A 14,293-nucleotide genomic window follows, 5' to 3' on the forward strand; every position below is an offset into this window, starting at 1 on the left:
ATGTCGCTCTGTTGCATCTGGTATCACAGAATCACTTTCCAGCTTCGTTGCCAGCATCCAATACGATAACTGCACCTACTCATTGTTCAAATGTAATGGACACTAACCACTTCTGATCTGACATCGTTGACTTAGACATGCCTCTTCGTTCATTGCTTGTAGCACGAGACGTGACCTCGCTTTACGCTAGAATTCCGCATAATGCCGGCATCCGAGTGGCATTGCAGGCTCGTGACACATACGGTACAGGATAAAACGATGAACAGCACTGCACTAGCCATATTACTAGAATCAATCCTGACGCTAAGCAACTTCGAGTTTGATGACACACGCTTTATCTAAGGAAGTGTAACCTTAATGGGCACGAAAATAAGACCTAACTATGCTAATGTAGTTAGGACCAATTTAAACAGATTTTTTTTGGCACACGTTCATGAAAACCATGCTACTGCCAGTGTTTCATTGACGACGTATTTTCAACCTGGCCCCATGTAGTTTCAGAACTCGAATCTTTTATTGTAGACTTTAACAATGCTCACCCGTCCATCGCTTTCTCGAAATCATACTCAAGCACATCAACCAGTCTCCGTCGCGTCACAGGTACATGTGTTACCTCCATCCTACAGTAAGGGTCCTTCATCTATGCCTCAATCTACTGACCCTAGCAGGCATGAAGATTTACACATGTCTCTTTGGAGTCCAACCTCTGAGCCTTTGTCTCACAAGAAATATCCCTATCTCTTTCGTCTATCTGCTGGAAGTGCTTTTAGGCAGACTTCATAGGCGGTAAGAGCTGTTGTTCAATTCTTCGCTTAGTGCTGTTACGTCTCTGACATACAGGGTGATCATTCTTATGTTTCCCAGAATTTTTAAAAATCACCTGTTTCAGATGACCTAATTCTAGTCTTGTGCTGGATTATTCACTGAGGCGGACACTAGTTGCACGATAAATTAAGACACGTATTCAACTAATTAAAAAATCAACTAGATCAGGCACGTATTGCAATTTAAGAATTGTAGCCGGTAAGATTGCAAGGCGTATTCACTTGGAATGAATTTCCAGAATCACACCAGCATGCAGGTATCCGCCTTCAAACTCGCCGTAAAATTGCGCTGTTTTAAACACAACACTGTTTTATGCATTGAAGCACAAAAGTAACTGGAACGCCCATGTATGTCATCCCGCTCTTAGGGAATTAATATATCGAAACTAGTGTAATCCTGGAAAATAATTTCGAGTGGATACGTCTTGGAAACTCGCCGTCTACAATTCGTAAATTGCAATACGTGCCATAAAGTAATTAATTAGGAAGTTGGTTAGCAAAAATTTTCTTTAGTTAGTTGAATATGTGTTTAGATTTTTCGCGCTAGTAATGTCCGCCACTTCGAATAATACCGCTCAAGGACAAGAATTACGCTATCTGACATAGGGTATTTTTTTTAAAATGCCGCAAATCATTTAAATGATCGCCCTCTTATGTATATAGCAGGCGGTTTGTTTTTAGAAGGCCCAAAATTTAAAAAAAAATCACAATTCTAACCCTTTATTTAAATTAATCGATGAGGCGGCCATTACATCTATGATAAATCAAAATGCCTAGTTAATTAACTAACATAACTACACTAACTAACTGTTTCTTTAATTATTTTATGGCACGTATTTAAATCAACGAATTATAGCCGGTAAATTCGCAAGGCGTATCCATTTGAAGTGAATTCTCTGTACTGCACCAGTTTCGATATATTAATTTTCGATGTGTCCAGCAAAATACATAGGTGGTCCAGTTACTGGCGTGCTTCAATGCATGAAACAGCGTTTTCGTAAAAGAATTAACTGGAACGCCAATGCATTTCATCGGACACATTGAAAATTGCTATCTCTAAACTGGTGCAGTCCTGAGAATTTGTTTCAGGTGAACTCAACGGCTATAATCAGTAGACTTAAATGTGTCGTAATGCAATAAATTAAGAAACTAAATTAGCGTAAATATGTTGATTATTTCACGAAGTATTTTGATCTCTCGCAGAACTAATGGCCGCCTCATCCAGTAATTTAGATCGTGGGTTAGAATTGTGCTATCTGCCACAGGCAATTAAAAAAAAATTTTGAACCTTGCAAAAAAAGATACCCGGCATACGGCAAGACACCAATCACGGGTTACAAGACACAGGCAGGCGCCGTATACTACGTACGCAGCAGCTGCAGACGCTAAGCTAAAACTGTGCGATGTCTCTAATGTACACCGCATAAATGGCCGAGTAGCCTGAGCACTGATCTGGCATCCCTAGTTGCAACTGCAACATGCGTTTTCAATACAATTGTGCACTCAACATCGCCATGGGAAATTGTGCAAGAGAAAGTAACAAGTGCCAGTAACTGCGGTTGATGGGAATGTTAAACGGGACAGGTCGCATCGCGGGCCAAAGTACCCCATGACAGCTTGTAGAGACTAACATGCATTCAGTCGACAACAAAAGACCGATAGAGCACGTATTGGATGATAATCACTGGCTTTAAGTGGCGACTTTGAGAGTATCATCTGTTGCTTATGCGCTGTTTTTTCACTGTCACGCGAAAAAGCATTATTCGTAATTTGACCGTACAGTTCTCTTTTTTCAGTGACTACTATATAGTATGCATCATCCTCGGGCCGACGCTACGAGTACTTGACAAATAGAAAAGCAAGCTACTCGGTGCCATATACAGGACTTAATTAGTAAACAGATACATTGCTTAAATTGACGCCCGAAAGCACTTTTCATTCAGAAATCCTCTCGACTACATCCCAACTAATGCGTACGACAGTTATAGAAATTTGGGAATTTCCTCACTTAGTCTCAACGTCAGTAATAAGTGCGTAAGGCGTGGAAGCAAGATGGACCAATGGGGAATTACGCGCGAGCAGCTCGAGAAACGGCTAGATAAGGAAATAAAAAAAAGAAAAGAAAAACAGATTTGCGCGCGGTGTGGTCGGGAACCCCGCGAGTGCCCGACACAACGAGTTAGACGCAAATATTCCTGTTGAGAAAATTAATATTCACAGACCCAGCAAATGCCGTTCTTTAACCCGAGGTGCCCGGCGGCGAGCTGCGGATGCGTATCCTCACGACGACAAAAACAGCAAGCGCTGTACAACACTGCACAGACAAGCTTTGAATTGGAAGTCATTGAATGACTGTATGTTCCAGTGTAGTCGATCGGTTAATGCGCTCCACGTCCATTGCCAGCCAACGGCCGCGCCGTCGCCTTGTCACTTTCTCTCAGCCGCTGTTAGATACGGGACCTTTTCCTGAGCCTCCTTCGAGTTCACCAGACTACATAGAATAGCGTCACACCTAATTAAGAAACGCAGAAGCACATCTACCACGTTTCCGAGGCGCAGCACGTACAAACAAGTTGGCGTGCCCCACCTCGTGCGCCGCATGTGGAGCTATTCACTCCTTGACTTTTCCCGAAAGTATAGCGGGAGCCTGGCATGGTTCCAGGTAACGTGGGTCCCGAGCAAAGCTGCTTTGCAGCTCTGAAAGGTCGCTCGAAGACAACCCGTCTCCCCCCCCCCCCATCCGCCTATTGTGACGGCGCTTGCAAGCCGCGAGGCAACGACGGCCGTAATGCACCGTGAAGCCCTGGGAGCAATCCCCCCCGTCCGCCTTTGTTACGGTAGTTGCAGACCAGGAAGGCAATACCGCAGACAAGTAATCCCTCGGACAATTGGAGCCCAACGAGCGACCCTCTGCGCCAGGTGTGACTTACATTCGCACGGGCGCCCACAATTGGCCGAAAATGACGCCACCTGAGCGCGCTCGCCGATTGGCCGAACGTGACGTGAGTTCGAGACACCGAAGGAGTTAAAAGCCAGAGACCGGGAGCAGCAAAAGAGCATTCCTTCATTCATCTCTTTCGAACTTCTTGCCACGGGCCGCAGCGTCCGAGCTGCTGCCTGTGCGTAATGACTTTATGACTGTTAATTTCTTTGTGCTCTCACCGTAAATAATGTAAATAAACCTCCAGTTTTCATCCCAAAGTCCTCCTCAACGTCGGCCAACTCCCGCACCCAACGGCAAGGTCCAAAATCTGGGGGAGAGCAATTGGGATTGTCCTCCAGATCCAACACCGCAAAGGCAGTCATTGAGTGGAATGAATTCTTTGAAAACACCTTTTTGAGAGCACTGCCTTTCGCGAGCGCTCGATACGCTAGAATTATCGCCAAATATTATGGCGCCGCCTCCAGACCCGCACCTTCCCCTCCCTTTATTTCCTTTCCCGCATCCACCCGGAAGCATACACCCCCTCCTGTGCTCAACGCACTCGCCCCCATGCTACCCTTACCCACATTCTTCATGAATGCCCGCGGCGGACCCTCTCCGGCGAGGCCAGGAGCTCCTGACCATCTGGGAGGAATGGGAGACCCTACTGCACTCGACGGACCTGGCCAGGCCACTGACCGGGCCGCCCACGTCACGGAACTCGATGAATTCGCAAACGTGTAGTGCAGTGGGGTCGTTTGGGCACCTTGGGACTTGCGTGCTCGAATCCCTTGGTCAAATAAAGTTGTTTCTCTCTCTCTCTCTCTGAGGTCCACCTTCACTACACATTCTTTTTCGTGTTTCGCGCCGAAACTTTGGAACTCTGAAAGAAAATAATGACTTGGGAAAATGTATACCGGGCTGGGAACTGTTGAATACAATGTTTCTCGATATGCTGCACAATTCGACATTCTACTTCATACAGGTAGGCGAATATGGTTATAAATTTAGGCACCTAACCTTTACTAATTTTCTAACAACAGTGATCGAACGATTCACAAGTTTGCGCGAGGCGACTGCTAAGAAAACCTCGTTATTCCGATCGTCGTGTCACGTAGTTCATTTTTTCCTCGAGAAAGTAGTGCCGGTGAGCGCCACCTCTGTTCTGCGTAGTCAAATTAATATAAATTCTTGCATAAAACCTGAGCATACGTATAATGCCTGCTCATAGGTGTCTCCACAGCCTCTTAATGGAATTGCCCGTTTTTCCCGTCTATTTTCATTGATTTAGCCATTCGATATGTACAACGGAGTGTGTGCGCCTAGGCTTGCCTATCCTTTGTAAGGGCTATGTGCCACTGTAACGCGAGAAGTACGGAAGTACTTCGTTGTGCATGCACCTGCCATCAATATTGTCCCCTCGACATCGACTTCGTCCTTGTCATGGCAATGCTGCGTATAGGCATCCAACACGGTGCATCTGTCTGATTTGGCGCTTGCGTTTCAACATAGCTTGCGAGAGGGGTCGTTGGTAAACATAAATAATGAGCGCAATTTAATTTGTTACCTTTCTGGTGGATAAGCACATAGATCGCATGAGATTACACGTTACATGGTATGAAAGTAAACGCAATTGATTACGTCGCTCTTACTTGTATTGCGTTTGATTACCTGATTCACAAAGATTCCCTTCAAACAGATTCCAACACGTGCACTTGGTATGATTATTTTTTTACCGTATATGGTCCTTCCCACGCCATGTTGCACCTTCTAGCACCATAAAAAAATAGCATCAGGTTAAACTGGAGCGAAAACAATTGAGTGTCAACCGGAACACCAGAATGTGTTTTTCACGTTCGCCGGAGCTCGTGACGTCGGTTTCATTAAGGCATCATGTGACAAGGATAGGCATATTTAGATATAGTATGACTGTTGCCCACTGCCGTGCACAGTAATCGGCACCCTTTTATGAAAACTCGTGAGGTCCTTGTTGCGCTGTAGTGCCACGTGAAATGATCGAGACGGTACTAGACAAAATACATTTTCGTTTTGCACCCACGATGTCCAATAGCGTACGATTATCTTTTGCACGAGGAATAGTAAAGGGTGGTGCTGGTGAATTCAAGAAAATAAGAGTACAATGCGCTATGCCAGTTCACTCGCTTGTGTTCCCTTTTTTATTTTTTATTTTCAGTCATCCGAGCCACCATTTAGTGCGACCACAATTCACTGTACTTTTGTTTGTTTGCCTACTTTGCAGGAGTGTTTCGCGACATGGCAGGATCGTACGATGGCTTTTACCGGATGCTGGGAGCCGTCAACCTAGCCACCGCCGCTGTGTTCGCTGCTTTTATCTTGTGGAACTGGCTCCGTAAAACCGGCGAGCATACCAAGGACAGCAATTCGGATAAGTGCTCGGCAACGAGGCAGTGAATTTCTTCGTCGAGTGCGGAGCTGTTCGGGTCATCCGTTCATGGCATTTCCCGCGCTTATAGGAAACAGAACCACCCCCTTCGGAGGAGTACCTAGGCTAGAACTTAGCACCGTCATATAAGTATGAGAAAGGTTACTTAAATTGTGACGTCTCGACGACTGTGCGCGTGAGCGAGTGCACGGGTGACCTTGCACGCCCTCATTTCTTTTTTTTGTGACAGCGACGTTTCAACATTTCGTGTCTCTTTCGAGATTTTGTGCCCAAATTGACGCAGTTGCGTACTCTCGACACGTCTCGAGTTTTCCGTGAGATATGCCTCCAAGGTGCAGGAAGTCTGTCTACAATGCTATAAAAAAGTGCGTCACCGATGGTGGGATGAACCATCTGGGGTGCGATCGCGCAAACAGCTCGCTTTTCCGTTCATTCGGTCTGGCTGCGACGTCACAAAGTGGGCCGTCCGCAAGATTTGTGAGAACTGGAGGGAGAGCACAGCCAATAAATGAGCGAGCCCAGCCCCGGAAGTTTGCGTCACCAGTTTGGGCTTCGATCGGGGACGATATATTAAGTGCAGAATGTTTGTGATGCTTTAATAATTAAACACGTAATATAAGAGAAAAATTCTTACTGTTGCAACATATAATCTGCCTCGGAATTTTATTTCATGCGAGAGAAGAAAACTAATTTAAGCGGCATATATTTTGGTTTAGTCCGCTAGGTGGTATCGCACACGCCAAAACAAATTGGCGGGAGCACGCAGTTCAATTAGCGATCACTGTTCATCGACTGCGAATCGTTATGTCGTCGCACAAAAATGTGAGACTTGGCCCGCACGTGTCATCGCATAAACGCGAACTGTTGGTCGCGTTCATGGAGGGCCACCCGTACCTTGTGCGGACATCGTGCGCGCTGACCCAAGAGTGCACGGTCGAGCGTAGGCGGCAGCTCTGAAGCGAGCTTGCCGCCCTGCTGAACGCAGAAGGCCCGGCCACGAAGACAGCGAAACAATGGCAGGTGTTTTGCCGCCGCAGCTTCAGCCAGTCAAAGGTGACTGCGAGGAGTGGTTCTGTTGCTCGCGATATTTACAATGCTGTCCGTAATTGCAGCGGCACGGGTGGAGGCCGCCTGCCCGGCCTTCGTGGCCGTGTCCTCAATTTGGTTGGCACCTCCACGGTGACGGGAGTGTGCGAGCCTACTATAAAAGATGAAAGCTTGCAAAAAATGGCAGATCGTGAGTACTTTCGATCATGGCATTCAATGCGTAGAACCCTTTTCTTCACATGAAGCCCACAGTCTCGCCCGGACTGAGTCCTTCAGGCTGTTTGATCGCTATGAGCGACCCGTCGACACAGGCCACTACACCGGGAATGCGGCCGCGATCCGCAAAGGCCGCCTTTGCACTAGTCTTGCCGGCCGTTGTCAACGGGAAGCTCACCCAACCCAGTTGCCGGCCCACCCCGGTTATTGCTTCCGCAACTGCGTGAATGCTCTCGCTCATGGAAGCCTGCCCCATGGATACGAATTCTTCGCTGCCGATGGATTTTGGATGCCCCCCGTCGCGAAGAAACGGAGAGCATAAAGCACCTTGTCTTGGCACAAAGCACCGGTCCGAAGGCCACCGATGGCGTCTTCCGATTGCTCGCAGAGCCACCGCACAGTGCTCTTCGAGAGCCTGAAGTGCTCGCGGAACTCTTCCTCTGTAAACTCGTCAAATGCGTCAAGAAAGATGCGTCGCCGAGTCTACCCGAGAAACTCCAAAAGCGCGACAATAGGAGCGGCCATCGTGACTAGTCAGCGCCAAACCGCCGAACAATAAACGCGATTCTCTGAGCACAACGTGAAACCGCGAGCATTCTCGACAAATGCGCTCACATAAATCAATATTTAAAAAAATAACACTATATTTATGACAGCGCAGGCACAACACTTAATTTCACTGTGATCACAGTTGTTTTCAATAATTAACATCGCTAACGTTCTGCGATGGCGGATCGCGTTTTCATCTCGAAAAACTGGACCCCCGCCAGGGCCAGCCATGTTCGGCGAGCGCCGACATTTGAGCAGACGACAGGCGCATCGTCTGCTACTAGCGCTGCTATGGCAACGGCCATTCATTCTTCGAAACGAATGCCCTTGTCGACTGTTCCACGATAGCGGCCGATTCCACTCGGTTTTGGAATGATTGACAGGAGTGTGACGTAAGCGCATTTTGTGGTCCCGCCCCGGCGCAATGACGGCCATGCCGAAACCCGCGGGCGCCAACGAACCACGATAGGGCAAGCGAGAGAACGAAAAGCGAGCTGTGTGCGCGATCGCACCCCAGTAATTCAACACCAAATGCCCAATGCTTTCACCATTAGAACACGATCTCAGGCATGCTTCTCTCGTGCCAAAGTCACGCTTTGTAACGCCGGGCGTGTTAGTCATCTACCCGTTTCTCGCATTTTGTACTCTTTATTCATGGTGATCATCACTTGTTCTGAAAAAGAAAAAAGAATCACACAAAAGTCTAGGCAAACATCTGGATCTCAAACCAACGGCTAGTTAGGATCTTTTCAGTGCCATATGCAGTAAAAAAACACACACACAAACAGGGCATACAGTGGGTACACCAGGATAGAAACAGGGTAGAATGTAGGTTAAGGAGGTACACTACGACACAAAGATGACATCAGGTGGGATACTAGGTTGTAGCAGAAAGGGAAACTAAAGTTATGCCATACCGGAAGTGCTCGTTATAGAATAAGTTTCTGAAGAAACGTGGAAGTCGCCATTAGGTTTAACCTCAACACGAAGATTTTTACAAATGGCAAATCCACCACTTAAAGTCCTTCTTTTCCCGCATACATTTTTTTATAGTGGGTGCAAGCAATTACCGTTGAGTGAGAGGGACAGTTAGGAACAGTACTCTAATGTATCACATAGCTGTGCTAAAATCTAATAATAAACCAAAATCATTACATGCTTGAAGCAACGAAAGAGACAGCGGCGACACTGACTGGAGCGTCTGGCTCAGGGCCTGGGTCGTCGACCCCGGCCCTGAGCCAGGCAGAAAGCTCGTAAGGCAGAACGCTCGTACTGGTGGACTGGGCGAAGAAAGCCAAGCAGGCCCAGGGCCTTACTTGAGCCCCATCCCTCAGCCACCTCCGCCCTTCCCCCCCTCTCCCTTTCAATAAAGTTTGTCACCACCACCACTAAAGAGATTTAACACTGGGAGTTAAAAACTTCATGAACCAAACTGCCATTTTTTTGCAATTATTTGATCAAAATATTAGTGACCAACACTACCCCAGTACGCAATACAGTAAGGCAGATGGCTATTAAGAATGTAGTAATATAAATTAAACATAGTATATGGAATGTATAGTATTGGCAACATTTGTACAGCCGGTATCACACTTTGGATAATTTATTACATAGTGTGTCAATGTGACGTTTCCACTAGAAGCGTTCATCAGGGGCGTAGCCGGGGGGGCGGGGAGGGGGGCTTATGGGGCTTCAGCCCCCCCCCCCCCCCCGAAATTTTTTCGTGCTGTCCATGCACCGCCGACCAAAGCAAACCCCGGCGCAGGAAATCATTCTGGATTTTGTCTAAAACGCCTTTTTAACGCTCGAAAAGCCATTTGACCGCAAAAATTGCGAACTCGGGCTGGATTTCGCGGCAACGCCCATGCACCGGGAGTCACATAAGCAAGCATCCGAGCACAAAGTTTCAAGGTCGTTTTGTTGGCGAACGGACTGGCCGGGGCATCTCGCGGAGGCCGCGGAATCTACACTCTATCATGGAATCTACGGAGCACGTGGATGTCAATTCCGAGACTCTACGGGTATAAAGTTCTCATAAACTTTTGATGTGGAAGGTGCATTGACATTTCCAAACGTGTGCTTTAGATTTTCAATTGCGGAACTTTGTAAGTTTAATGTTCCCATAAATATTTGGCACCAAAGGTTCATTAACTTTTCCAAACTCGTACATCGGGCCATACAACGAGACAAGCCAAATCAACACACTATCAGACAAGTTGACAAAGCCCGCAGCGAGGCCCGATGAGACGAAGCATTGTGGTGGTTCTTTCGTGCCGTCATGTCACATAAAAAATATTAACGTTTTTATTTTCACCTGCGCCAAAGCATCCAGTGAAGACACTAAAGCCAGCCAAGGTAACTACGTTCTCATTCATTTTTTCTACTTTGACTTTTAATCGCGAGGACACATTGAGCCTCTGCACTTTTTTTTTGTTCTCGCTCCCCTACCCGCGGGCTGCCAGAGCCAGCCAGAGCGCATGCGTTTTTCTCGTGTTGCCCCGACCTCCGCGCGGCGCACTTCGGTGCGCGTTCGGTTTTCTCTGGCCGAGTGCATTTTCGCCTGGCGGAGTTTTGAGCGCTTTCTAGCTAGCAGACGAGAAAAAAAAACAATGGTCGCTCGCCGCCATCACTGTGGGGACTCGATGGTTTGCACCGCGTTCGCCTGAGCGCAACCTCTCCAGAAAGTCTTGTCTAGCCGGTGTAGGATACCGAGCAGTATGCGCATGGTTCTCGGTGGACCAAACGTCTCACGATTTCTTCGATATTCCTTCGGTAGCCAAAGTAGGTGCCCAAAGTAGGCATTCGATTGTGGAGATACTTTCCTTTGCGTTTTTGCATTTCGGTGCCCCCGCCCCACAAAAGGAAAAAAAGACATTGTTGTGGCACCGCGAGTTGTCGCATGGTGAAAGTTCGATTTTGTTGCTTCTTCTTTTGCGGAAAGTGATTGGCCATGGGGCGCTTCAGCTGCCGGATACTCTTATTATATTATTGCGATAGTAATTATATGGACACTCTAGGCGCATTCCTGCCGTTGCCGTCGCCCTCATGTTCCGCATAAAGTCCAAGGGCGATAATATCATAACCGCGCACCGAATGCTGTATCTGCGAGTGAAAGCGTAGGGAGGGGGGTGGGAGGCTGGAATGGGTGAGACGACGATGGTGGCTCAGTCTTGCGTGCGCAAGGGAGAAAAGTGAGGAGCAAGCGCGCCGCTTTCCGACGCACGCGATACATCGGAGAGAGTGGATGGAATGGGAGAGGGATCTAGGATTCTGTGAATCTGTGATTGCGCAACATGTTTATTTGCCTTGTTTGACCCATTATATACCGTGACTTTTTCTTATATATGTAGATTTATTGGAGACTTATACGTACGTGTTATATATCTTGTTGCGAGGTTTTGTGCATACGTGCAGTGAACTTTGTTTCCAGTGGCACTTTTTTGTCCTTTATCAAGCTGTACCTTGGCATTTGTATATTCCATTGTATCTTCGCGTTTCTAATGTACGAAGGCGAGTGAAATGAAAGTGCGCCCACCCATCCTGAGCAATCATCGTTCTGTTCATTATCTGCAAGGCCTGCGCGTAGTACACAGGCATATCTCATTTACAAATGTGACACGCAGGTGTGGGGATAAATGTTCTTTAATGCTCTCATACACTGGGTTGAACATGGCTGCGAGACGTAATGGACGCTCCAGAAGTTGAACAGCGTGGTGCCGTGAGGTTTTTGACAGCTGAAGGTGTTTCCCAAAAAGAAATTAGTGACCGTATGGCTGCCGTGTACATTGCAAGCAAGCAAGCAAGCAAGCAAGCAAGTAAGTAAAGTCAGAAAAGTAAGTAAGTAAAGTAAGTAAATAAGTAAATGCATTATTTCCCATATACAATATCCATTTGAATATGAACAGGTCTTGAGGAAAAAAGCTGCGTCAGCAGCTTGACTAAGTCCTATTGAACATTGAGCAATGCGTTTCATTGGCCACTGTCAAGTGTTAGAACAAACGGTTCAAGAAAGGACGTGAAAGTTGCAAAGACGATCCCAGACCGCACCAAAGCCATCGTGCAATCACTCCTAACAAAATTGCAAAGGTTGATGAGCTCATGACACAAGAACGGAGGATAAGCATCGATGAACTTGCAGAGCGTGTGAACATCAGTCACGGTTCCGTTCACCGTCACCGTTCACGCCATAATTCATGAAGATCTCGGTTATCGGCTCTTGTGTGCGCTATGGATGCCCAAGATTTTGAACCACCGCCAGAGTACGGAGACGTTCGGCACTGCCTTTATTCATCTGATCCGGTATCACAATAAGGGTGACGATTTATTGCCTGCAATTGTGATCGGACATGAACCGTCATGACACTACTACGAGCCTGAAACACGACGGCAAAGCTTACAATAGAAACATTCGAATTCACCACCCCCAAAGAAAGCAAAGGCCGTCATTTCCGCCGGAAAGGAGTTGTTGACTTTGATTTTTCGATCGTCAGGGGCCATTACTGATAGAATTTGCTAATTCTTGAGAGACTATCAATCGTTTCCGGTATTGTGAAACACCGGATCGGCTGCGTGTTGCAATCAAGAACAAACTACGTGAAAAATTGACGATTGGGGTCATCTTGTTCCACGACGATGCCCGTCCACACGTCGCTGATGTGGTTAACACGAAACTAGCAAAGTTCAAGCGGGAAACGCTGCAACATCCGCCATACAGCTCAGACCTATCGCCTTGCGGCTTCCACATTTTGGGGCAACCGAAAAAACAGCTCAAGGGAACCAGATTCGTCTCGGACGATGACGTGGAAGTCAGTTGCAGACGTTTTGAAGCAACAACCCAAGGAGCTTTATGAGACGGGAATTATGCGACTCGTTAGTCAATGGAACAAATGTCTAAGTGCTCATGGAGGCTACTTTTAAATAAAGTACCTCGTTTGTCATATATTCGCATTGGCTCACTTTCATTTGACTGGCCCTCGTATATTCTGCAGAACTCCTGCTTTCTATACGTGCTTTCTGTTGCGACTATAATTTCGGTGCAATTCCTCACGATACATGACCGGTGACAGCTGCTCCTGCGTATTACATTGGAACAAATGGCAGCGTCATTGAGATTTTTCACTGGCCGTTCCATATGTACAAGAATGTAAACAAGGATCTTGAGTGACAAAGTTTCATTAACATATTTGTCCTCAACTTGTTCATTTCATGGCCTTTACATTTTTCATATCAGCGGCATGCACTGCTTTGCTGGTTTTGAACTGATGTAGTTCTAAAGTTCGTGTGACATTTTCTTTACTTACTAAATAGACAAAAACATGAAAGTATTGACATCAGTTATGTTGGGCACAATTTTTTGGCAGATACGAGTATAATATTCTATGAAAAAATATATATTTTGCTTGTATTGGCAGTGCGTAGCGTTCCATAATTCGTTTGCTGCATCTTTGGTAATAACACTACAGTTATTATTCATGTATTTGATCCCTAGGCAAATTGTTTAAGAGGAAACTTTACCTCGGGCCCAACTCCGACGCGGCCTATTCAGATACATGCAAAACGCAGAAACGCTTTTCTGAGATAACTCTTGAATCGCTTTAAATGAAATTTGTTGCATTTGAGAGAGTAAGTTAAATTCTAGTGTCTGTTGGAAGCGGAATTTAGATTTAGGGCGCGAACTTTGTTTAAAATATTTTGAAAAATTCGAAACTCCGAAAAAAAGTAGCAGCACGAAGTTTACACATCAATAGCTCTTCATCAAGAACAGATATCGTAAACGGTAAACGGTATTTATTACACCATTCAAAGCGGACAAATTTGATATGTCTATTTGAATTGGTTATCTTATGTAGAAGGGTTCTACAAAAGCCTTATTTCCATAGTACTTAATTTTTGAGATGCATGTGTAACATCAATTTTGTCCGCTGTAGATCTACTTATGTGCAATTTACAGAATTATGATATCAATTGTCATTGCTGATTTACAGAGTTGTAAACTTCATTGTTTCGTTTTCTGAAAATTTTCGATGTTTGCCACTTTTTAATAAAATATTGACGACCTAAATCGAAAATTCGAAACACACAATCACTAGATTTAAGTTTTTCTTTTGAATGCAGCAAACCACATCAAATTTGGTGAAGTGGTTGCCGAGAAAAACGAATTTTCCTTCTCATCATCATCATCATCATCAGCCTGGTTACGCCCACTGCAGGGCAAAGGCCTCTCCCATATTTCTCCAACAACCCCGGTCATGTACTAATTGTGGTCATGCCGTCCCTGCAAACTTCTTAATCTCATCCGCCCACCTAACT

General features: G+C 46.1%; 1 protein-coding gene across 7 annotated transcripts in view; it reads left to right on the forward strand.

Annotated features, from left to right (window-relative positions):
* LOC139051974 (monocarboxylate transporter 12-like) overlaps positions 1–9,138 on the forward strand; it is a 73,556-nt gene extending 64,418 nt beyond the window's left edge. For all 7 annotated transcript variants that reach the window (XM_070529030.1, XM_070529036.1, XM_070529035.1 and 4 more), the window contains one exon: positions 6,008–9,138. In XM_070529030.1, coding sequence (XP_070385131.1) covers positions 6,008–6,180 — 173 coding nt within the window. In that variant the 3' untranslated portion in view covers positions 6,181–9,138. The remainder of the gene's footprint in view (positions 1–6,007) is intronic.
* Positions 9,139–14,293: the final 5,155 nt, after the last annotated feature.

Source organism: Dermacentor albipictus, unplaced genomic scaffold, assembly GCF_038994185.2.
Source record: "Dermacentor albipictus isolate Rhodes 1998 colony unplaced genomic scaffold, USDA_Dalb.pri_finalv2 scaffold_17, whole genome shotgun sequence".
NCBI lineage: Eukaryota > Metazoa > Arthropoda > Arachnida > Ixodida > Ixodidae > Dermacentor > Dermacentor albipictus.